Here is a 27,043-nt window from a genome sequence, read left to right as displayed (position 1 = left end):
CTTTCATCTCCCTCCATCGTTTGGCTTGGCAGCTACCACGTGTTCGTTTCCCTGCATCAACACGAACGCTCTCAGCCACATGAAGCTTTGTTCGATCGGCAGAACTGTTAATTGTGGAGGCTTAAGTTTCAATAAATCTTTAGCCATAAGCGTGCCCATTAACGTGCTATAAAAAGAGCTCAGTGACTCTGTGTGTGTGTGTGTGAGACACATGAACTGTGAGACACACTGTTTCATGCTTGTGTTACAGTAAAGAGCTTCCACTACATTCACTTCGACTCTGATTAGCAGACACATTCAAACAAAAGCTAGTTTTTCGGGTGTAATAGTTTTTACACCCAGAACCAAACCTTCCAGTAAACAGCCGCTGTACCACAGAGGACTTGTATAATATTCATTAGAATAAATAATTAAATCACAATCTCCTAATCTCTCTCCCTCTATCCCCACTCGTCCTTGTTCCACCTCAACCCGTCGCTTCATCTCCTTCCTTCTTTTCTTCCCTTGTGACGTCTCTCACTTTCCGTTTTCCTTTCCTTGCCCAGACGCTTCCGCTTTCCTTCACTTCCCTTCTCACACATCTTTTCTGGTTCTCTGATGCTCCACTTCCTCCTGAACTACTCCTTTTCTTCCCCTCTTCAGCTTCTCCTTCCTTTCCTTTCTCCTCGGGTGAAAGTCTAAGATGTCCCTCTCAGTGCAGTCGATATATAGGCTGTGATAAATCTTCTCCCAGTGACCGGCTGCTGTGTCTGTACAGGAGCCCTGCTGTCAGTCAGCCAAACAACAGGCTGCACTGGCAGAAAGCAGTAATCCAATTTCAATAAAGACAAACCAAGGTCTTTCCTTTATTCATCCGCCTTGAGTAAACGCTCTGTCTAATTCCTGCCTCGCCCGACACATGCTTGGGGTTTCGTATGAGGAGTCAGGGAGGTATGTGTCCTTGGCAACCTCGTCTGAGGGAGGACAGAATACTAAATGTGTATGTGTCCACATACCGTGTACATTGATCACACACAGATGTGAGGGGGTTTGTTTTTATGGGAGCATTGCAGAGGTTTATACACCAGTAAAAGTGTTGGGATGAGAGAGGCATCTCTGCTGAGTGACACGTCTCAGAATTATCATATTATCACAGGCCTGATACAGTAAACTCAGGAAACCACCACCAGCTCACTTCAAAGTGACATTGAATCCATCCACATTATAGATGACAGTATGGCACCTGGTGAGGTACCGTCTCATACTCAGCCTCTGTAACAGCTCTGTGCTCTGTTAATTGTCCTTGAGCGAGAAGCCAGCTGCTCGCTCAGTGTCGCTCACGTCTGATGGACGGACTGAATATGGATGTCACCGTTGTGCTGCGTTACATCGCATGAGGTTTGTTGCTGAATTTTGTGAGTGAAAAAGTTTCACAGTTTCTGACAATTTTATACTTTGTTTATTGGTGGATTCCCAAAAGGTAGAATGTTTAGTTTGACTCTGGAATTTTAAATTTGGTCCATAAAACTTTAACCTGCCTAATGTTCAAAAAGTCACCAGGATGAAGTCAAGCTGTCGGGGAATACAACCAATGATCTGCTGATCTTTGTAGATCCAGATTCGATAGTCTAACAACGGCAAAGCTGAAGGTGTTGAATCAAATCTGAACCTTAAAACCAGGAGTCAGATCAGAGCGTGGGTTTGCAGAATAATGGCAGCTCTGTTAAAGGAACAGGAAACAGTCTCACTTCTGTGACCCAGTTCTGACAGCCAGCTGGAGAACCCACTCTCTATGTTCTGGCTTACTACTGTCCCGACATGCACTCCCAGCACATATCACAGGACTTATCAACTCAATTTCCTGCCGACTGAGGGAGCCTCTGAAGGGCCAGTGCCACACATCAGTATGTGATGACAGAGTGGTAAAAAAAGACGTCAGCCGACAGCTGTTGGTGTAAAAACCCTCTCCAGGGTCAAAATGTGAGCTGCACATTACAGTCTCTATTAAACCAGCCACTCGTTACCTCCGCTGCCCTGAAGGTGCTGCTAAACTTAATAACAACAAATGTGTAACCATGGACCGTGTGAACCTCTACATGTGCTGGACGCTGCCATTCATTTCCTGCTGAAGTTTGGCACATTGTGACTGTCAGTGCTGGATATGAGGCTAATGTGTCGAGTGAGATTTACAAGACACAGCAACCACGGAGCCTGTGGCTGATCTGAGCTGCAGCTACATGCTCAATGCTAGCTCAGCATTTCAAAAAGGTCCTCTCTTTTTTTCTGCGTAAAAAACCCCACATGAGTTAGTGCGACAGGATGAGCTCATACCAGGGTGGGTGTAATGAATGTTCATTACTGTCAGACTGGAGGCAGATGCTGGCAGGACCTGACAGGACATGACATTAGTCAGGAGAACAATGACGGGTGGTGCATGTGTCGGGTACTTACTCCTTGGGCGGGTTGAGGTCTTCAGGTCTGGTCTCAAAAAACACTCGGACCTCCTCACACTGGGAGATGTAGACTGGCAGCTGAATGAGGGCCTGCAGACACAACGAGGTCACAGGAACGATCACTTCAGTGCACACAGAAGTCACCTGGAGGTTCAGTATACTGCTCATCGTGTGTCTGCTCTCCAAAAACAAGCAGTTACCACTCACAGTATGAAGTGGCCTGTCAGGAGACATGAAGCAACTTGTTCTGTTTGTGGGACAGAAGTCTTCTCACCTGTCCTTTAAACATCCTGTTGACGACCTGCTCTCTGTGAGGTTACACAGGTAACAACCGTCTTCCTCTCTCACAGACAGATAAAGTCTCTGGTCACATGGTTTCTGGATTTCTTTACGTTTACAATTACGAAGAATCTTTCAAATTTCAACATGTTACCATTTATTAACATTTCTTCTTGTACAGATCTCATAAACATCACGCAGGGCTCCAGACTCACTGGTTACACTGGTTACACTGGTTACACTGGTGTGCCTAACTTTTCCATTTAGGTGCACCAGCACTTCATTTTAGGTGTAACTGAGTAATTTCATTTCTTTATGTAAATTACATTTTTATTAATCACAGCAGATAAAACAAGGAATGGTGATGGTGATGGTGTAAAATGACCGCTGATGATGTTCAGCTGCATTTGATGTTTTTATTGGTGCATGTGAGAACAAAATGTTTTCAAATTATCATTATTGTGTCTTTACAAATGACCCCACCTGTTTGTGCCTCAACAAATTATGTTATTTGCCATTTTGATTATTTGCCCTCAAAAATCCCTCAAATACATTTCATCCAATCCTCTTCAGAGCTGACAGGTTACGTAACTGCGTGCCCTCTGAAGGAGACGTGTTGTTGTTGACTGTCACGTTCTTGAATGTGTGACCTTCTGTACATAAGCTGAAATAGTGATGAAAGTATTGTGCTGTTGGTTTCATACCGACTACATTTGACTTTTGACTCTAAGTGCAAAACCTGCCATCATTGTGTTTTGCACAGTTCCAGTGGAGGGTTGAAAACCTCTCTCTCTCTGCAGGGCTGTGCAGCCTGGACAGACCGCGTACTCTCTAGATTCTCACATTTTTTCTTGTTTCTAACATGATGGCTGTGCCGTCGCTCCTGTCTGTCGTGACTGTGTTTGTGTTTGTGTGTATGAATGATGTACGAGCTGCTGTTATCTATGATCAGATGAGATCCGCCCCTCCAGTGACTGACTCCAGTCCAGGCTCAGAGCTCTCCCTGGTGTCTGTGGATACATGTTGTGTATTTGTGTTTATGTCTTTGCTTCTTGTATTTGTGTTTTAGCTAGCTTGTGTCTGTCCAGCACATCGCTCAATGTGAGTTGTTTTAATTCATGATAAATCAAGACTAGTTATTATCTGCTGCTCTTCAATTTCAATAAGAAGAGCAAAGTGCAGGAGTTAAATTTGTCATTTCTGTTTGTGTTTTGGTCTTTTTGTCCTCCAGTCACAGCAGCTGGTTCTCAGCTCAGTTCATTGATCCGTCTCGCCTACCTTCCTCCCTAATCTTCTGTCTCTGTGGAGGATCACTGGCAGCAGAGAGATGAATCCTGACAGCACTGCTGGAGATGAAAGACAAACATTCATCTTTGTCTTTATTGGAGTGATCTCTCCCTGACACACACCGATAGTCACGCTCTCTGTCTCTTTTTGTTTTCTCCTGACTCTGTTTTATCTGCTTCTTCTACTCCTTCGCTGCTGCCCTTTAGTGGACTGGCTGAAACAGATAATCACCTCAGCAGCTTGATGCCCCGAACCAGAAGACAGCATAACTGTCGCTAACGACCTCGTGGTGGCTATCTCTCTTCCGGCTCGGAGAGCTAGGTCATTCCTTCTCCTTACGCTGGCAGGCAAAGCTCAGTGCTATCCATCACGCTTCCTCTGCTGGCCTCTACCTCTGATTTTAATACTCCTAAGTGTTTCAGTTCAGTCCTTTAAGGGAGCAGAGTCTCTGTCTACCTCTCGCACTCTCTGACACACTGATATAACGTCAGGGCTGACGGTTATGGAATGGGAGCCAAAGACCCTTCAAGGTGCCCTTGTCCCATGTGCCCCGTCACTTCTGAGCTTCAGTTCATGCCCACAGCTTGTGTGGAAGAAGAGTACAACTGCTGCTCTGAACTCGGAGTATAACTTGTGTTTTGCATTAGCTGGAAAGTCATGTGGAGTGTGGATGTATGCCTACTTACATGTCTGTTGATTCATATAATATTGCTCGATTATCATGCATCACCACGACCTTCTAAATCTCACTTTTTACAGAAGCTCCATCACATCCTGACACACGAAGCCAAGTGGCTGATTTACACGTTTTCACTGGCGACCTCCAGAGAACTCTCCCCGATCTGTAGTCCTGCGGCCCAGAAGGCAGCGCTGCGCCTGAGGTCAGAGTGCATCCTGAACAGGCCATCGTCTCCTTGAATTTATACGTCCCCTGGTGTCAGCCGCGGCCCGTCCGCTCATTACAATTCTCCCCAGGGAGCAGACGGGAGGGAGGCTCGGGTACATTACAGCAAATGGACTTTATGGGTGTTCTTTACAGCGGGCAGCATTAAGGTAATTGTGTGTGCCTGCTTGAGTGTGTGTGTGTGTGTGTGTGTGTGTGTGTGTGTGTGTGTGTGTGTGTGTGTGTGCACATGTGTGCTTCCTCTAAAGAATAAAACAGGTAATGGAAATGAAAGATCTACTTGTGCATTCCAATCCAGTACAGTGCACAGTGACTGTATCTGTGCACTGTAACAACAAAGACTTTCAAGATCTTATATATTTTTACATCTGTTATATCTCAAAACAAAGGCTGCTCTCCTCATTTAGAGACAGTTTTGTTCTGATTTCTAATCTAATCAGACTTTTTGATGCACTTCATCCAACTGTGAGACATTTCCAGTCATTTAAGCTCAGCAGTTTTACACTTGGCTTTATCCAAACAATCCCAGTCTCCATGTTTTTTCCCTTCTTTCTTTTCAATCCAACTGTGTTTTCTTACTTTGACAAAAACACAAGACTTTACAACCAGGGAATTTCCATATGAGTCAGGTTAAAGCCTCAGCTGTGCAACAGAAGGGCTGACTCTGCTCTTCCTCACACAAACATGAAGTCTCACCTTGTCAACCCGGCTGCCTACAGGGGCGGATGAAAACAGCACTTTGTTTTTGCTTACAGTCAAGTTCAGATTTGTTCCGGCGGTTACTGTAATACCCAGAAGGCATTGCCAGCACTGCATTCTGAGCTCCGACCTGCCCTGATGCTATCACCGGGCTGAATGTTGATTTGAATCGTTATCAGCTGTGTGAGACGGACGCTGTTGATGTGCGAGATGGCATCTGGCTCACTGGCTGGCAAGATGTCTGACTTTAGCCGTGCGACAGGATTGTTTTCATCTCCACTGTACATAATACTCCCACGTAATCTGAGGTGTCTGGTCCTAACATGTAACTGGGACTAAGTTCTTGCACAACATAAAATCTGAAGCACGTGTCTGGGTCATCAAGTAAGATTCATGAATCACATCATGATTTTTGAGAAAACCCCCTCAGCTCATCTTTAACAGGTGAGTGCAATTTTTTATAGCTCCTCAGACGTTTCCACAATAACAACCCTGACTGCAGCACAGCGCCGGTGTGGCTCAGTTATTCCCCGTAAATATCCACACCCACAGTCACGAACCAACAACTCCAACCCCCCAAAACTCTATAAACTACTTATTTTTCAGATAAGTGGTTAAAGATGTTTCCTCCACCAGCTGTACATTCCTTTAACCCCAGACGACACTCGGTGGAGGAGCTGTACGGTCACCAGCCCCTCCTGTGCTCAGCACTGTTTATCACACAGCGTTTGTCTTGTTTTGCACTTTGTTATTTTCATTCAGAAAGGAAAAATCGTGAACTAATTTGTACAGTGGTGCTTCACAGAGAACAGAAGTGATCCCGTGATGAAATAATACAGTTGAAAATACAAGGAGGCATGAGTGAGGGCCAAGAAGTAACTTGTAAAAACATCCCCGGCTCCCCCTCTCTCAGAGGCAGATGGAGGTGAGTATGGACTGAGAGGCCCTCAGGCCGGCCTTTCAAACTTAACAAAAACACAACCTGTGGATGTGGATGTGCTGACTGGAGCAAGCTCAGCAGCAGCAAGCTCTCTGCCTATGGCACAAGTCACCATCACAACATGAGATACAGCCCGAGCTCATCCTGCCGGGTACTTCTGAACACCAGAGCACCGCTCACACCCACACCATGTGACTCTGTGGACACCATGTGACTCTGTGGGCACGACGTAGGGCTGGGCGATATGGCCTCAAATCAATATCACGATATATTGAGCAACTCACCTCGATAACGATAAATGAACGATAAGTAACCCCCCCCGCACCCAAAAAAAGGGGAAAAAAAATCCTGTGTATTTACAGAAATGCCACTTTAAAGGACTGTAAAACTACATTGTAGTTAAGATTTATATTATTTATTTAGTAGTTAAGAACAATTGATAAGCACACGATTGAACAGCAACTGAACAGGTTTAAAAGTATAAAATATAGAGTCCCTTATAAACAAATTCTAAGCTTCTCGCTTTTTTTTATTTCTTCGAATTGAATCATGTGGTTGTACTGCAGGTGGTGGAAGAGGTTGGATGTAAATAAATAAACATTTTGAGGGCTTCAGAATCATAATCTAAGACATGAGACAAAATAGTAGAGAAGTTGACTTTGCTGCTTAATAATATGTTAACCTCTTGAGCATTAGAGAACTTTTTTTTACCATTATTTTCTTTATTATTATATATTTTTGATAGACACAGAATCTGTTTCAGAAGTCAGTGGGTCACATGACATGGAAGCTATTGAGAGAAAAAAACAAGATTTCTGCATATTAATATTCATATAAAATAGCGGAAGCACTAAAGTACAATAAACATAACTGTCTCATTCATCCAGTTTACTAATACAATCTGCTGCTGGAGTCACTGGGCCCCATGAAATGGAAGATATTGAAAGAACTGCAATTATTTAGTATTAATATATTTATGCCAAGTAATTTGATGACAGTCCCTAAATCAGTTTCCAGCGATTCAGTGCCATGTTCTGGGAGGTGAGCTAACCGTCCTCCTGCTGCTCAAACTGGGTGAACCTCAGTAAAGTCACGGCTGGACCCGAGTAGAGCTTAGAATCAAGCCCGACTCGAGCCCGTGCACGTTGTGTCCGAGCCCGACTCGAGCCCGTGCACGTTGTGTCCGAGCCCGGCCCGACACACTGGATGTAATTATGAGCCCGAGACCGATTTAAACCCGACAGCTGTTTAATACGTGGGCTGTTATAACTGACGTTCTCGACTACAGTTGCGAGTTGTTTGAACTACAGAAATCTTAATGAATAATGCAACAAGTGCTGCACTTAATGCACTCGACAAAGCCGACAAATGTTATTATCACGGCCCACGACTTGTTTAAAATGGGTCCACACCTCCGACTTTCATCCAAACCTGCTCAAAGTTAATTCTACTGTTTTTATTTTTTTCTTTACATCTTCATGCTCCATGTTGCACTTAAGCTACACAATCAGTGATGCCGGTAACGTGTTACTAGTTTTGTAATATTCCTTAGTAAAACATATATTTTTGCTTTCTTCTTGCGTCTCGGAGAGTGACGTCACGTACGCGAGAAGTCACGTTTTCCAGCATGAGGACACTCACGTGTCAGAACACGCAGAGACACAAATGCAAACAACAATGGAGGGAGGAGAGAGATGCGCGTTTTGTAGCTGTAAATACAGTCATTATTTTGAGTGAATAAAAAACAAAACACAAATGTTTGATCAATGGACCGGCCGGCCGAAGACAGTGGCCTGTTGCAGCCTTTGAACGCAGCATCATTACACAAACTGTCCGCGACTCACAGCGAGAGTGGGTTCACTTGATTACTAACCTGGCATAGCTGGGGTCGCATCGGCGGGCGGAGTTTGCCATCAAATTAATGTAAAATAAGCACATCGGTATACGCCAGGGTAGATTAATCAAGTGGACCTAACATGTCCCCTGTCCCTAGTGGATGTTATGCCTATGACACCGAATATACCGACATGGCCAAAATGACGTCGGTTATCGTCGTAAATTTCGGTATAGGTAAATTTTCGGTTTATCGCCCAGGCCTAGCACGACGTCTCTTTTTTTTTGTGTGTGTGTGGCATAGACACCTTTATTAGCAGTAGACAGAGAGGAAACATTGGAGAGAGAGGGGGAGGTGACATGTAGCAAAGGACCTCCGGCCGGATTCGAACCGGGGTCGGCTGCGTTTTATGGCACGCGCTCTAACCACTCGACCACCTGCGCGCCAGGCACGACGTCTCTTTGGAGAGATCTGATCCCAGCAGTAATGAGCTCCTGGTTACAGCAAACAAACATCGTCAACCTTAATTAGAAAAATGTATTTTTTTTATAAAACATTACTTTGAATTCATTCTTCTTGTTGTTGCTAAGAAGCTGAGCATCAATCACAATGTGCTCACGGAGGTTGCTGGAGTTACATTTCTGTCAAATTGTTGCAATTAGTCGCCGGCTATTGGCAGTTTTATGCTTGCAGTTCTGCTACACTGGAGCTTCAGAATGTACAGTTACATTTTGTCCCCTCTTTCTCCAGGCCGGGTGATTAATCTCTTTGGTAAAAAGCCATGTAATGGGCTGAATAATGCACAGGTTTTACATTATCTGCCTTAAGTGGAAAGAGCTGCTGTATTTCAAAGGCTTTACTAGACACCAGCAGCAGATTACGGCACACTATTACACTCAAAAACAAAGTGCAGTCCATCCTGTTTTTCTTCTGCCACTGAGAGCAACTAAACAGCATAAACACATAAAGTCCATTAATAAATGTTCTAGTCCAGCAGGATCATGGTGGCTTACTGTACGTCTGGGAGATACAATGACATCTTCACATTTGGCTCCACTGAAACAGATTTTTCCTCACACACTATCGATCCCTTGAGAGAAATTCTCCTTCAGTTTGACTCGTTCAGCAGTGAGCTCACAGTCAGCTGCAGAGCACCTGGGGAGCTTTTAGGACACTTCAGCAGGGTCGACACCTTCTGTCACCGCGGCTGGCTCCGGGGAGTTCAGCATGGCACCGACCAAACACTGCCAGCTTACAAGGGCAATGGCATTATTCATACAGCTGCTGAGGAACAGCGTACTCCCAGAAACACGGCTGTTAAGTAACTCTTGGAGTTCGCCCGTGTGCTAACTTTAAAGAACATAAACGTGTGTTTGGGTTTTTAACAAATACAGTGTCTGGAATATCTAACAAAATGATGGAATGACTCACAAACTAAGGACAAGAAAAATCACAAGTTGTGTATTAAATGTGAAGTTCTCCTGACATCAGACGGCAGGCAGCTCAGTGTGTCCTAAACAGCCACTCTGCTGCTCCTACACACACAGAGGGCATGAAACCATCATGTTCCATTTCCCTGTTCATGATGAAGTTGATGCAATGTGGGTGGGATACTTGTTTCTGTTTCCCACCGACCGCTGTACTCTCTGCTTTGACTTCAGCTCAGTGTGCTGAAGATGTAAAAGCTCAGGGCCAGTGCAGCTTTAATGAACCGCAGAAACGTACGACCACCGCAGATCTCCAGGGATCTGTTGGTCAACACACTCACCCTGCAGTACTCGTTGATGGGCCGGAGCCTTTTCATAGCCACATCTCTGATATGGCTCCTCCTGAACAGGATCTTCCCTGGAACAAAGCAGGAAAAACAGACTTAGAATCATAAAAGCCAAACTTATTATTCTCAGTCATCAATACAAGCTGTGCACATACAGTAAATGTGCTTAAAATGATATATTCATATCATCATTCTTCATCATTAATGTGTGTCTGTTACACACATAAAGTAATGTCTTCAAATGAAAAAACAATTGCTTTTTAATTAGATTGATGCAACCTTAGAAAGTCAGGGGTCCACTGAAGGACGTTAAGGACAGAGTGGCTAATACAGAACCCTGTTGGTGAATTAGCATGCAGACACAATACAGTCATGTCATCAATAACTCTGACAGTACAATGAGGTGGGTAAGGAGCTAGGTGAATAGCTGGCCTTTCCAACTCATGAATAAATGATTTTGGGAAAGCAAATTATGTCTGCATGACAGCTTAAACGCTCCTTCACTGCTCTTATCTCATGGCAGAAATAACCCCAGCCCAGCGAGCCGGGTCGCCATAACAATAACAAGAAATGGCTCCAAATAGGCCTCTTAAAACACTCTTCTAACTTCACGGTATGTCGGAACTTTCAGAGCCAGCATTTATTTTCTCCTTGTTCAAGCTGCTGAAGTTTCTCTGATAAATTCAGCGAGACCGCTCTAATGCAAACATATAAACTGGGCAGGAAGTCGAGGCTGAAACGAGAGCCTGAACACGAAAAGGGAACATGTTTGGAAAAGTAGCTGAATCACCAGCATCAAGAGGTTCCAGCGTATCTAAAGCAGTCCTGCTGAAACCTGAGTCTACCTCACAGGGGATCGCCGCTGAGCGGTCGAGCCCTGCAGCTCCTCCACGTCGTCTAAAAATGACTTTATACTTCCTTAACTGAGGGCAGCTCAAAACCACAATCGTTCTCTCTGGTTGAGTGAGTGAGTGAGTGAGTGGCATATTTATAGATGTTTGTGATCATCAGTGTCTGATTATGAATATGAAAGTGTTGTGTTACGGCTGATCTTGTGATAAAGACTGGAGAATAACACAGAGGCATCAAGGGAAAGACTCAGAGCTCAAAATACCTCCGATCTCTGACATCTGACACCAGAACCACAAGAACAACCAACCACCTCTGTTCTCTATCGGACCACGGCAACCTCCTGTACTACTTACTCCAAAAACAAAAGAAACGACAAAGGAAACCAACACATCAGATTCACACACTTTCTCTTTGCCGTGACTAAAAACACACAGAGAGAAGCCAGAGTAAATATCTCAGCGGCAGACATTCGTGGTTCCCAGGGGATGAATCCTACCAACTTCAGTGACTGACTCCTGTTTCAGACTGACTTCTGTTTCTGACTTTTCATCAGGTGTGAATTTAAGTGGAGTGTGTTGACGACTACTGGATGGATTCCCATGAAATTTGGAACAGATATTCAAGGTCCTCAGAGGTTGAATAGACCAGATTTCCACTGTAAGTAATTTGGTACAGAAATGTAAAGTTCCACAAGGATTAATGGTGATGACGTGAGAGATCTTTCTGGTTCCGGGTGAAGTCGGTGATCATTGGATGGACGGAGCTGGGACCTTAACTATCATCCAGATCACAATTTGTTACAACAAGCCTCCACAGAGCTGCTCACATCCACGTAGATTATGACATTTCTAACTTTTCCACATCCAGCAAAAACAAAAGAATGAAGGATGTAGGAAAAAAAGTGTGCATGGTCTGATGAGCCCTCATTCTCACCACATGTGTACAGAAGAGAACCACACAGTGCTACACAAGAGAGGATATCAGATAAAGGATTAAGTAGATGAAGAATGAGAGAAGACATTCCAAGTCTCTATGGTTTTGGCAATATCTTGCCAAAGCAGCCAGAAGGACACACTGTCTGGGCAGCTCATGAAAGCGAAAGAGATTTGAAAGTCAACCCCTGGATGTGTCCACCTCCTCCGCCTCCCTCTCTCTGTCTGTTTCTTCCTCTCCTCCCCTCGTCACTCCTCAAACAGAGAGCTTTCTTGACGGTTTTCCAAAGCTCTCAGGGGTCAGCAGGGAAGCACTGACTCAACACTGCCCACTCTGTATGCACGGCAGCTCATGGGTGCAGCCGGCTTGTTTAGGAAGGGAGGAGGGAGAGCGGAGAAATGCTGCAGCCTGTGAGCTGTGGCTGAGGCCGGGTAGACTCTCAGAGCCAGCTCTGACCAACAGTATCAAACAACTTTTGTTTCCTGGGGAGAGTGCGGGAGGTAGAAGGCGAGCAGAGACAGATAGAGATGGGAACACAGAGAGGGTCCTTGTTACAGCCCTCACACACAGAAAGCCGTTCTCAGCGCTCACCTCTTAATCTCTCGGCTCAGCACACGTCAAGTCCTGTTTCTTCACCCGACTTTGGCTCTTTTGAGGATTTTTGAGCAGCTAAAACCTTTACATAACGCCAAACTGCAGACCAACAACATGGACTCTGAGAACATCTGAGGACTTGAATTGTTTTTGACTTGATGCACTGATACTGGACTTCCTGAAGACTTGACAGAAACATCTATCGTTGGAAATTTGGCCTTGTAAAAATCTAATTATTGTACTTATGCATTGAAAGGACTTTGCCTCAGTTTCTAAGAAGCTGCGTTATTAACACATTTTCAAATCCTACATTTAATGGTCAGCATTCAGAGATCAGTTAACTCAAAGCTCATGTTGGCAAGATAGCTGATTTTTGAGTTTCATTCCAAACTCTTCCAACACCGACTCCTCCGGGTGGAGGCTGATACCACGTACAATTCCAAAGCGTCAGTAATTGATGAGTTGGAAAGAAGGGCGCGCTCGCACTAGGCAACTAGTATCATGGCCAGCACGTTTGACCCCTGAAGTCCAGTTTGTTTGATTAGTGTGAAACACTTTCTTGGCCTCATTTTAACATTATAAAAGTTTGTAACTAGACATGAGACTTACTATTATAAGACATGAGATCTGGCTTGGACTTCTCTCACCTCTAAGTTGTATTGAAACTTGCTTACAAGGCTTTAAACTGACTATTAAGAAACAGGACTTGACTTTAATTCAAATGTATTGAGACAAATCAAAATCAGCTGTCAAGTTTTATAACACTAGAACAACTCTGAGGTTGTGAGACTTGACTTGAGTCCTGCTGTAACAAACTTAACAGCTGCCCTGAACTTGTCTCAAAAGATAAAGACTTGCTACTGCAGGAGCTGAAACTTGACTTGAGCCTTGTTGTCAGACTTGAGTCTTGACTCTGTGTGTTGTAATTACTGTGTTCTTGGGTAAATTGCTGACTAAGGGCAGACACAACTTCATAAGCTAGCATAAAGGACAGGTTTGCTACTGGTACACTCAAGTAGACAAGAGCAGTGATTGCTTTCCCCTGCAGGCGAGAGAGGAACGTGATATGAATCAGGCATAAGCAACAAGGTCGTTCTAACCGTGGGTCATTCTGTGTTTCTCAGTGCTTCGCAGAGGGCCGACTGAGGAATGTGCTATTCATATTCACATAAACACATCTGACCAGCCCAACAGACTGTGTGCTTCACTGTGGGATCGCCACAAAATCAGAGAAACTGAAATAGCATCTATGATATCCATCATTAAGAGGAAAAGGGGCAAAAAGTTACAGTAATTATAAATTCATATCCTACTTCTGGGATCCAAGCTGACATAAGAGTATCACCTCTCTTATCATGCAGGGGCCCTGAACAAACAGACACACATTCCATCGTGGGTTTGACCACATAGCTCAACAACCCCGACTGCAGATGATTGATCCAAAGCATATCAGCTCGTTTTCAAAGGCTGACCTGCTGACACGGACTTGAGGAGCATCGCTCAGGGCTCTAGAGAAACAGATCAAGTTATCACTTCTATCTAAATGTCATGTATGAACATAACAAAGGAGAAGCGCCATAAGAGGTACTGAGAACACAGATGGCCTGTAGACACTGTAGAGTGGACCTGCTGTACAGAAGAAGGTTAAGGGTGTAATTTAAACAGCTTAGATCTGAAATTGTTGAAACTTCAAAAGGTTGAACTTCTGCTGTCCAGGCTGTTGGTGTGCACACTGGCAAAGACAAGTTCTGCACTAATGCACACATGCAGAGAAGCCACTCTGCTGATGTGGAGATACCAAATAAGTAAAAACAGCTCGGGGCCTTGAACAAACCAAACCAAGTAGGGAAAACCACTTCCGTGTCTTGTTATGATGGCCTCAGCCCACAGTCCAGACTTTTTTCTTGGCTGGCAGAAAAATTCTTCTGCAGATCAGGCAAATGTTAGCTTAGGATCCGTCTCAGAGAGGTGTATGACCTGATCCAGGATCTACCACTAGAAATGGTCATCTTATAAACCTCTTATTATGCAGACAATGAGCAAATGTTTGCTAACGGCATTGTGCCACAAAAGCAAACAGTTCCACTGTGACATTGCTAGAGGGTGCCACTTGGAGCGCACTTCTTTTTCTTTCTTTAACCATCGGTGTCTGCGCTGGGGATTGATTTCCTTCATCTGCAGCATTTCAGTGGATATTTTCCTTTAAGAGAGAACAGGAGGAAGACTGGACCAACGACCAGAGCTTCATCTGAAGACAGGGAGAGAAAACTAAGATCTTTGATGGGAAGTAGATCAAACATTTTAGAGAGAATCAAGACATTTCAGGGTGAAAGATTAAAAGCAGGAAGAAGTAGACGTAGTTTGTAACAGTACCATCAGTGTGACTCTGTTCAGTGTTTTTCTGTCCCTCTTCCCCTCCTCCTACTCAGAGTTCATCAAACAGCCGAGTGTGCGTGTGCTTTTGTGTGTATTCTCTCAATGAGTTCCAGACCTGCGAGGCCACGGAAAAGAAAAAACTCTATCCCCCACTCATCCCGGGCTTGGTAGGGGAGATGTGGGTGGGGTCTCAGGGTGAGGCTCTCTTCCCCACGCTCATAAAGAATTACTTTCAGCAAGATCTAAATCTCAGACTGTTCCAAAAGTTGGTCACACACCCAAAGCCCATATTCCAAACAAACTTCGCTGCCATTGTGCTTGTGGGAAAGTAATGGAAACCAAAAAGAAGAAAGCATCATTTTGTCCAGTCAGGTTTACATAAGATGATGATTCAGCAGGACAATCATGCGGCTGAGCCTCGAAAACAGCTCATAATGAACGGTATGCATTATAACCTTTTCATTTTATGATCAGGTAGGTACTGAATGTTTCACCCGAAGGCTCCAACACTAACGTATTTAATGTTTTAACATGTCTATGAGCTATATGCTTCAAGATCAGCTGAACACGTGTGAGTAGATGCATAAACATAATCTGTCTTCGTTCACAGAAACACTGTGGTTAAGACCAATTACTGTTGCAGCGCATGAAAATAATATGTTTCCTCCCGTTCATTCACATCCATCACTGAGTCATTACTGTCCACAGAAGGCAGCCAGTGTTTCTGACGGACAAGTCAAAGAATGACTTACAGACACAACAATACAGAGAGCCGGAATACAGTCTTCATCCACGAGGACGCTGTTCTTTGTTTTGCTAATTTCGTAACATCATGAAAAATACCAATTTCTGAAATTCAAGATGACCCAGACAATTTTAAACTTCTGGGGATTTTTAGTTGATATTTCTCAACTGAATAAACAAACTCTTTCTCTTTTCCTTCCAAACAAGCCGTGTGTGTGTGCATGCGTCTGTATGTATGTGTGCGTGCATGCGTGTGTGTATGTGTGTGCGTGTGTGTATGTGCGTGCGTGCGTGCGTGCGTGCGTGCGTGTGTGTGTGTGTGAAGGCCTTGGGGACAGTGTGTGTTTAACTCTTACCTGGTAGGAATGGAATGATCCTGCGCTTTGGGTCCTTCTGGCCTCCTTCCACCGGGAATTTATCCAGCAATTCCATCTGAAACACAACAATTAATTAGAACTTATTAGCACACAAAGCATTTACACTCAAACATACACTTCTTGTTACACACAGCAGGATAGCCGAGGCGTACGAGGAAGGGTTCACATTTCTTTTTACAAATCAGCAGTTCCTACGAGGAATTCGGCCAATAAAGTAAGGCCTGCCAGTGATTAGGAACGTCCTGAGCAGATGGTATGGTTTTCCCCTCCACTTCTACGCTGTTAGCAGTGAGGCACCACTGACATAGTGGAACATTTCTGTTCCATAAAGTCCAGAGAGCAGCAGCTTCTTATATCGGTTATTCCTTTTCTCTTGATTATTCCTTTTTCCCTCCTTCACAACTCATTCTGCCATCAGAGTCAGTTTTCTGTGTTACTCCCTCCATCACATTGTATACAGGCGGTGTTTTATCATTTTGGCCCCCAACGTGTTCTTTATTCATGACTCTCAATGATAATTCTTATGCTTTAACATATATTTATTCATATATTCCCATAGATTCTTTGTGTGCTTGTGCGTGTCCTCCATTCTACGTACAGCTGGGCACCTTGCCATGTTGACCAGTGAACTCTGAGTGCACTCTGTCTTCCTCTTGTGCATTTTCCTGACAGTGGATCCGCACATCGTCTTCCTTTATAGATCTTTGTATGGAACTTGAGGTAAAACCACATTAAACATCTGCCCACCACAGGATTTGTGGTTCGGAAGAAAAATACTTGACTTAATTAAAAAGTGAGTGAGAAGACTATGAGACTGTTCTTTGAAGCTGCACTCAAATGACTGAATCAATACATCAAAAACAGAAAGAGGTCTTTCACATTCCGAGGCAAATTCTATCTCACTACAAGAAAACAATGTTAGGCAGAATCAAGGAAGTCTTTCATGGCTCTGCAGAGCCGGCCAAAGTTCAGCTGAATGATTTACAAGAAAACCTCATTTTGTGATTTAATAGCCAATTTATTTGATCACTGTTCTATTTATCATAGTCCAACTATGAGCAAAGATAAAGGTCTGTGAGTTTGTGTTCCAACCAAACCAAGCTGTTGAGTTTGTCCTTGATGCATCATATCAGAACACCGAGACACGATGTCGATGGTTTCATTATCAGCACGTGAGTGACCAAACAGCAAATGTCCGACATGCAGACTTCCTCATCTGAAGGTTCATCCATCACATAATGAAACTGATGCGATTTCTGTTTGTGTTCTGTTCGATGTCAACCTTGTGAAAATATCTTTGAGGCAGTTGAAGGTCGAAACAAACTGGCTCGCCAAAAATCTAAACAGGGATGTTTTCCATTCCCTCCACTGCTGCACAGCTCAGAACCTTCACTGGTATGAGACGCTCATTTCTTAAATATGCAGGACTGGCAACACCAACACAGAGAGAGTGTGTGTGTGTGTGTGTGTGTGTGTGTGTGTGTGTGTGTGTGTGTGTGTGTGTGTGTGTGTGTGTGTGTGTGTGTGTGTGTGTGTGTGTGTGTGTGTGTGTGTGTACCCTCCATGTCAGATCATTTCTGAGCTCAGATCAACAAAGATACCAACTTCTGATGTGTTGTGCAAGATGATCCCACTCATCATGTATTTCATAATGACGAGAGGGATTGTTGCTCTCCACATGAAACACAAATGAGTCAATAAACTAATATTACATAACATAAAACACTTTGAACGTAAACTGATCCGCCTCCTGCGAGCCGCCTCCTCTTGAATCTAATCTCATATGTGTGAATCACCAGGTAGAAGATGTGATGTAGGATGCTGCTTTTTATCAACACACTTTATTATTGATGTGACTTCTGATTTATTATTAAATTTCATATTTCTCAGAGTGTACACAACATTTACCCGATACTGTTATCAAATGTTCTCTTGCTGTGTTTTCACCAGTGCAATCACGTAGTTTCTACAGCGACTTTTCCAACAATAGAAGTTGAGCACAGCTGTCACAAAATGCCCTCTGGTAAATTTGAAAGAAACAAAAACTTGGATTGAGCCAAAACCAACAAAGACAGACGGGGGAAGTGTAATAAGAGGTGAGGTGATGGAGAGGTTGTGGGAAAAGCAGAGACTTGAGCCAAATAGAATTTTGTATTAGCTACTATACCCTGGCTCAGCCGCCCGGCGCCAAGGGGCTGTTGTTGCCATAAAACAAAGAGTGGCATAATGTTTAAACAGCCTCACATCACTTAAGTAGACAGAGTCTGCCATCCTGCCACTGAGATCCTCACTGAGACAACATGAACAATAGAGTCAATGTTGAAAGCATTTGCATTTCATATCGCCCACGTGTAAATATCCACAGGTTAAACAAAGCTGGAAGTTTCATGTAGCTGAAACAGACTGAAATCAGCCAAGAGTCTTACCGCTGCAGTCAGGAGAGGAAGGAAGACACAACATGATATATGTGTTACAATCTCTGCACATCTTCAGCTGCGAAGAAATTGAACTTGGTTTCGTTTCCACTTCACTTTTCTTCACCAACTCGTTCTGCTTCTCCTGTTGTAGTCTGACCATTTCATGCAAAGCCTCATTACATACACAACGAATGATCTGAACGTGTTTAACCCAATAATCAAACAACATCCTCAGCTTTTACCTCACAGACGTGGGCATCTGAGAAAACTGCTGTTTGATGGTTGTGTTTTATCCTACATCCTGGAACAGACCAGATATTGTTGCACTTAAATGACTTCTCAGTGGCTCTGACCACTCGAGCCTCGCACCATAAAGCCGAAGCCACAACAAAGAGTTCCTCTGTTAACAACAAAGCAATGAACAAGGGTCAGACGAGTGAGCAGTGAACTAAACCAGGACCAGGACAGAGGTGAGCCAGTCCACTTCAGTCTCACATACAGCAGAGGGCAGAGACGGAGATCAGAGGAGCACTGAGGGCTTCAGAGTCTGATGCTTCATCATCATCAACACATTACCACCTAAAGAGAGGCAGCGTGAGCAAAGAGACAGGCCGACAGAGAGCCGGAGAGACGAACCAGCAGAGCCGATACCCCACACACTGTAATGGTTCCCATGTGTCCGACTGAGTGCAGACACACCCAGTCTCTCTGTGTCTCACTGCAAACCCTGTATCTACTCTGTAATCAGAGCCACTCCAACAAGAAAAGGCATCTGGAGAGAGTAAAGATGTCTCTTCAAAATGCCAGTTACATCATGCAGCCCCCATCAAATATTCATGCTCTACAGGCAGGAGGATGACGAGCCAGACGGCACACAGTCAGTCAATCTCCACATGACGTTCCACATCCATGAAGTATGTTACTGTGAACTGCATCCTGCTGACTTCACTTAGATTAGAAGGAAACTGATTCCCACATTAGTACTTTATAGACTGAATAACAGCAGTGAGTTCTGGACACTACAAACAATCACATGTAACAGTTACAGTCTGTGAAGTCATCTGGAGATGTGCTGTAATCTCTCCTGTCATTGAAAACTCTGTCAAAAGTTAATTTATACCATAAACTGCCACTTTTCACTCAGGACTCATTCACCAAAGCTGAAGTGGAGACAGTGCTGTTACTTTAAACGATGCTACTAACACAGCAACATTCAGCAAAGGAACATGACGTATAGACAACTTGAACACAACACTGTGTTAACAGCACAGCCTGCTCATCGTGCTGTGTGTCAAAGTTGATTCTGCCACCAGTAATGAAAAAGAAAAGAAAGTCTCTTTATGCCCTGTGATGTCACTAACTTTTAAACACTGCTGTTTTCATTGACCAAATTCTTGCCCATTCAGACACAAACGTAACCGTTCACCGGGATATAATTTGTCTAGTCTATATCCGCTTTAACCACATCAGCCTGCAAATAAAGGCCTAATAAAGAGGATCTGAGACGCCCAGACTCTGCTGAGCGAGAGTATAAAGGACAGAACAATGGCTGCTCTCTCTGCCGCAGGCCTGACTCAGTAGACCTCAGATTCTTTGACTGTACATTCATGCTTGAACACTATAGTGATGATGTCACGGGCTCATCATCAACTGTAACAGCTCTGGAAATAATTGATCTTGATTAACTGATATGCTGGTCAGTTGTTTGGGTAGAAATGAAATAAAATTCAGTCAAACAGCTGATGACTGCTTTCACTGTTTCCATGGAAACAGGTGAGGATGAGCTCAATGTGAACTCGTATGGACTCCGCTGGTCGTCCCACATCCCTGAGCAGAGTGAGCAGGTACAGATGAAGACTACATGGATAATAACATCTACCTTCATTTACACAAGTCTGCTCCTGTTTCTCTGACTGTCACTGAATCTGGTCTCCTGGTTAGTATTCTGTGCTGGCGTCAGCTGACAGTAACAGCTGAGGCACGTGTCTGGGGATTCATAGAAGATATTGGTGCTTTAAGTGGTCTACACTAGTTGATCTCTTTATGTCATATCCATCTCCAAACAGGTCACAGCAGAGTTTAACAGCAGCACCCGAGGGTCCGCTTGTGGCTCAGTGAAGGTTCTTGACCCGAGACTGTCATTTACCATCTTCATGGGCGATATGAATATAATCTTTAATCATTAACTGAAGTTAATTCTGTTAAGAAACATTAAATGACCTATTTGCTGCTGTGTGGTTCAGCTCAGTCTGGTGCTGGGATGAAACTGTTAACTAAAGAAGTATATTTGAACTAATCATGTTTTTTTGTTTTTTAAAGCAGCGTTGACTCTAATGGAACCTGAATGATATCCTCTCTAACCCTCCTGTTGTACGAGTTGTAGTGGTCTAATGTTTTAAATCTCATGCTGTTTGTCAGTGTTTCAGCGGTGTACTGCTACCCAACACCACCTCCTCACAGCCAGTCACAGTTTTCATCCACTGATTCTAGAGACCCACTCACTCTATTCCTGGTTGCTGGTTCTGGAGCGGCAGGGTACACCTCCAACAGGTCAACAGTCACCATGTGAAGCACAACTTCCCAAATCTAAATTCTCACGATAGTTTCAATCAGATTCTGTTTGGTTCCTTGTCATTTTAAGCGGAGACAGCGGAGTAAGTGATGGAAGAGGAAGTGGGTCCGGTTGTGCTTGTCATCTGTCAAATAATAAGAACTGGAAATCTAAATCAAGACGGTCCAAAGACAACAAATGGTTAAGCAGCAAAACAGGGTTTCATTCACACATTCTTTCTATGAGGCTGCTGAAGGAAACCACTGACATCCTCAGCAGTCATAAATGATGCATATGAAGAATAAATTTAAAAAGGCTGCTCGTGGTGTTTAGCACTGCACATTTTAATGTTTTTTTAGAGCACAGTCCCATCGATGGTTCTTGGTATCTTCTGAGTAATCATTCAGGTGGCCCATCATCTTCTTTCACATTATTTAGTCCACAACAACAAGATCCCAAACACACAAACACTGAGGACTAAGAACTTCAGTAAAGTGCTTCACAAACATGTTTTGGCTGATTGTTCCTGCCCGAGTGTTCATACAGCACAGTTTATTCTGAACATGGCTGATGGACAAGAGAGGAGAAATGAGCACATTGTTGCTGCTCTGTGAAATGTTCACTACACGCAGCCTCATTTGCCCCGAGCAAAATAAACCGGCCCCCTCCCTTAAAAAACTTTTGTTACTTGATTACTGCAAATGGAAAATATGTGACAGCTGTGCAACTCTGACTGAGCGAGCTGCGATGTATCCTTCAGCTTTCCTACAGTAAAAGTCTTTCCTGAATCAAAGGCAAGTGGGAATGCTGGAAGACTACGCCTGTGAAGTGGGATGGACACGTGTGCAGCATGGAAACTCTTCTTAGTGACATGGAAATAAAACTGCGGGGCCTCAGGGACGACCCCACGCTCTCTAACACAGTCTCTACAGTTTCCATCTGTCTGGAGCAGCACATCACTCTATTTCTGTTCACAATATAACAGTGAAACAGTGAGAGGGGAAAACCCCACAGGTTTTATGTGAAAATGCTAATTGCTAAATTCATTCTCTCAGTATTCAACAGCTTGCAAGACTAACACATACTTTGCATTACATACATTTATGCATTAGTGCAGACCATAATTCTGTCTCACCGTGGAGTCCTTTGCCAGTTTGCAGAAATGGAAAGTAAACTCTGATGCTGTTTGTCGTGGTAGCAGCTACACAGAGACGGAGGTTTAGGTGTTGGAGGGAAAAGGTGGGTGAGAAGTAGCAGAAATATCTTTGGTGAGAGGAACATCTGACTCCTGCTGGAAGTTAAAATGTACACGACATCCCTCATGAGGGAGATTCTTCAGCCATGACGGAGCATTTCTGAGTTAATTCTACACCGTTCTTGTTTATCACCTCCATCACCAGGTAAATACTTTAATCTGTCAGGAGAGTCATTACTGGGCAAGATCGTGCAACAGAAGTACTTTTAAAAAGGTGAAAGATTCAAATGAGGGTGAGGATGAGAATTATCTGGTGACACCCTGTGTGTGTTTCTTCTCAACACAACCTGCTGCTCCAGATTTTACTTGTTATATAACAGAAACATGGCTGATAATGTGCCCCAATATAAAATATGCACGTCTTTAAATAATGAAAATCAAGCAGGTCTGGAAGAATACAAATTAAATAAATGCTGAAATCATACTGAGAGCAGAGTGAGTGAGAGAACGAGGTCCGTGATCACACAGAAGGAACTACCGGGCCAGCTGTGTGACGGGATGTGGTGAATAACACTTCCTGTCTGGTTTTTATCATCTTTTCTATATTTATATAAACCACTCCTAATCCCATGACAAGACAACAGCATCAGGCCACAGAGTGACAGATGACCACAGCCGGCAGTATGAAGACACGACAGGATCACAAACAGGCGAAGGAAGACGACAGGAAGCTACGAACGGTAACCAGACGAGCTGCATGACTCAACTCTGTGTCAGGAAGCTGGCCGGGCAGCTGGGATGACGTCCGATGATGTCACACCTTTGCTTTAACACTCCTTATAATGCACAATATAACAGGCCAATACAATACAATTACCTTTTAATACAATTACATAAAACAGCTCTACAAACAATGCTGACACATGCACGGAAAATCCTGCGTCACAGTGAAGCTGATGACATTCTGAACATGTCAAATGAACATGAACACATCCACAGCCTCAAGCTGGCCTATACAATGTCAATGCCAAACCGGAGAGGAGATAAAACATATTGTCTTGTAATCTGACCAGCTGAGTTTATCTATGTCTCCTTCACCAGTGAGAGCCGACCAGCAGGCTGCCCACACTGAGGAGGCAGCTGATGGCCTGGCCGGAGTAAAGACCTGCAGGGAATGTCCCTGCTGGAAATATCTCATACATGCTCATCTGAGTCAATACCACTGAAGATTATCTTAGTTTGATATAATTATGTTGAGAGATTTGGTGCTTCCGAGCATCGATGACAACATGAAGAGTCATTAATTAGCCTCATCAGGTGCTAAGATGTCTGGCTCACGTACACTTTCCAGCCCTGGAACAAGAAACCCACCCCCCAGCGTCCTCCTCTCTGCACGCACACCACTAACACAGCTAACACAGCTAACACAGCTAACACTGCTAAAGCAGTTAACACCACTAACACATCTAACACCGCTAACACAGCTAACACCGCTAACACCGCTAACACAGCTAACACAGCTAACACCGCTAACACAGCTAACACCACTAACACAGCTAACACAGCTAACACAGCTAACACTGCTAAAGCAGTTAACACCACTAACACATCTAACACCGCTAACACAGCTAACACCGCTAACACCGCTAACACAGCTAACACAGCTAACACCGCTAACACAGCTAACACCACTAACACAGCTAACACAGCTAACACAGCTAACACCGCTTACACAGCTAACACAACTAACACAGCTAACACCGCTAACACAGCTAACACAGCTAACACTTCTAACACAGTTAACACAGCTAACACAGCTAACACTGCTTACACAGTTAACACCGCTAACACAGCTAACACCGCTAACAAAGTTAACACCGCTAACACAGCTAACACCGCTAACACAGTTAACACAGCTAACACAGCTAACACCGCTAACACAGTTAACACAGTTAACACCGCTAACACAGCTAACACAGCTAACACCGCTAACACAGCTAACACCGCTAACACTGCTAACACAGTTAACACTGCCAAAACATCCAAGGCAAAGCTTGGAACCAAACTGTACTAAATGACCAAAATAAGGAATCTCTCGCAGGACGTAATTCATTAAGTTTCAATCTTTAAAAAACAAATAAGTAGTGTGAATACTACACACGTTATTCACAAGAGCCAACGACAGATGTTCATCCAACTATTCAGCCTCAATGTCCAGAATCTTAAATTGTTCACACAGCAACATGAATCGAGACAGAACACTCAGCAACAGAAATAAACATGATGTCAAATTCATACTCAAAACTAATGGGTGGCAGCATGTCACCAGAATAACTGCTAACTGCAGCAGTTAGCTTGTTAGCCCTGCAGCTAGCTTCAGGTTAGTGTTACACTGTGAACACGGGACTATTGGAAAGCTTGATTATTTGTGTCAACACACCCGATATGACTGAATAAGACAGAGGGAGCGGGTCTGTGCTTCTGTAGGAGGAGACGAGTGTTTGTAATTGTTGTTGCTGGCTGACAGAAGTTGAACAGACGACTTAATACCTCATTATACTCTATCAGCAGAGAGCAGACGACAGCCCTCACTACATGGATTTTGCCCGTCTGTGTTCAGAACCACACAGATGACTGTTAATGGCTGTGCATAAACTTTCAGTTTGGCCCGGGCTCAGCAGCACAAAGGTGCAACCTTTAAACAACAATTATGAGAGTGATAAGAGCTGATTTATATGTGAGGCTGTTGGCAGCTTCTGTAGGCTTAACTCAAACAAAACAAAATTAGTAATGAAATTACTAGTTTGCATTCTTCTGGTTAACATTACCTCTGCTGCCGGAGAGAAAACCCCAGCGGAGCATTATAATTCTTCATTTCATTGCTCATGCTTGGACCATCCTAATCAATTAAAAGGAATTTAATTCAATTAGGGCTGACAGTCTGCTTCTCCTGAATCGACTATGTGCTCATTAAAAGCGGTTGCCTTCCTGGGTTTCCTTGAGTCCAGGCTCTGTAAGCCCCGACGTGGCCGGGGCCCAGATCCATTACCTTGGAAAGAGGAAGAGAAACTAGGATACTAATGAGATTCCCTCTTTGTGCAACACACACTGCCAGCGTGACGTTCAAGGATGATTCAGACATTTCTGTGGTCATCAGTGCGGTCGTTGCATTCATCACTGTCCTCTATTAACTTCATTGGGACATTTTCCGACTCCTCTCGCACAATATAATTACCAGCGTCACATGGGTGGAGCAGGGCGAGCCGGGCTACAGGCACAGGGTCTGCAGCAGGACAGCGCTGTGTGGACACACTCATTCCATTCACTACCTGACCCGTGTTTCTCTGCTGGAGGAAGAGCTGTAACTCATCGCACTCCTTGACCCCTCAAAAATCTAACTGCACACACCAACACACACCAACACACACAGTAACACACACCAACACACACAGTAACAGACACAGTAACAGACACAGTAACAGACACAGTAACACACACAGTAACACACACAGTAACACACACAGTAACAGACACAGTAACACACACAGTAACACACAGTAACACACACAGTAACACCCTCGCTCACCTGCAGGTCGAAGAACTTGCTGTAGCGTCTGTAAATGACTTCTGTGCTGCCATCGCTCCAGGACACTTTGATGATGTAAACCTGGAGAAGCAGAGGACAAAAACAAATGAAACATTTAAACTAACACGCCGTCATTACCGACACCATCAGTCCTGACTCATCGTGCCAGTAATCTCCCACAAAATATAGACAAGCAAGATTCATCCGTGTCATCATCTGTTCACATGCACCCAGCAGGGATATCCGATTATGTCATTTCCCATTCCAGCTGCATCACTTCCTCCTGAGCAGGAAGTGATGCAGCTGGATCAACGCAGTGGATTTGACCAAGCTGTCTTCTGAGAGACGTTGTCCTGGCAGGTGTTGAAGGAACAGGAAGAGCAGAGCAGCAACGGAAACATCAACCTCAGACTTTGAGGTGGAGACATGACACATGACATGAATTCACAGTTTGGCCAGTTTGCTCCACACACTGTCAGAATACAGACACACAGGTGTTACCTTTGTAACCTTTGTGGCACTACGTTAAGCTACAACTTGACTTCTTGTCTGCCTGCCTCTTACAAACAGCATAAATAATCCAAGTTAAGCATCGAGCCTGATCAGTGCAGGCAACAGACACAGTCCTTAATGTTCACTAAAGAAGCAGCAGCTTTGGGGAGAGACAGGGAGGTGATTGGAAACTCCCTGGTGGCTCTCGGTGTCTGGCTGAACGCTGCTGGCCTCGCTCCCAGACCTTCTCTGGCCTCGCTGTCTCTTCCAGAGCACCGGAGTCACATACGGCCACGGATGGACCGCCTCCAGGAGCTGCAGAGGCCGGCAGGGAGGCTGTCTTCATTCAGAACACTACATATTTATGGCAAATTCAGTGAAGCCAAGTGAGGACAATCTGTACACTAAGATGAGCAAAGGCACTATTTTCAGAATACTGTCTGTGATATTTACCAGCTAATGAATTCTCAACAGTTACGAAGGAGGGCTGGCATATTCAAAAAGGTGCCGGATTACTTTGTTTTCCTTGTTAGTCAGTAAAAAGAATTACGACATATACGCTGTTTAAACTACAAGTACAACATCTACAATGGCAAATGAGTCTGAAGCATAGTTCTACAGACGGAAAGGAGAGCTATAACTTCAGCCATAAAAGCTTCTCTGGGCAATGAAACACTAATACTGCCAATAAACTGCTCCTATAAGTGAGGACCAAGCCCAGATCCAACTGTTTCCCCGACCCCTGACCCTCCAGGGCCCGCTTGCCCCTCAGAACAG

At 44.1% G+C, this 27,043-nt stretch overlaps 1 protein-coding gene across 4 annotated transcripts in view; it reads right to left on the bottom strand.

Moving 5' to 3' along the window:
- The window catches only part of sh3pxd2b (SH3 and PX domains 2B), a 40,725-nt gene that overhangs the window by 10,835 nt on the left and 2,847 nt on the right, over positions 1 to 27,043 (bottom strand). For all 4 annotated transcript variants that reach the window (XM_030438791.1, XM_030438793.1, XM_030438792.1 and 1 more), the window contains exons 2-5: positions 25,775 to 25,855; positions 16,005 to 16,080; positions 10,144 to 10,220; positions 2,431 to 2,522 (exon numbers count right to left, since the gene is read on the bottom strand). In XM_030438791.1, coding sequence (XP_030294651.1) covers positions 2,431 to 2,522; positions 10,144 to 10,220; positions 16,005 to 16,080; positions 25,775 to 25,855 — 326 coding nt within the window. The remainder of the gene's footprint in view (positions 1 to 2,430; positions 2,523 to 10,143; positions 10,221 to 16,004; positions 16,081 to 25,774; positions 25,856 to 27,043) is intronic.

The sequence above is a fragment of the Sparus aurata genome, chromosome 13, assembly GCF_900880675.1.
Source record: "Sparus aurata chromosome 13, fSpaAur1.1, whole genome shotgun sequence".
NCBI lineage: Eukaryota > Metazoa > Chordata > Actinopteri > Spariformes > Sparidae > Sparus > Sparus aurata.
Note: the sequence above shows the minus strand (reverse complement) of the source record. Positions and strands in the feature narration are given on the sequence as shown.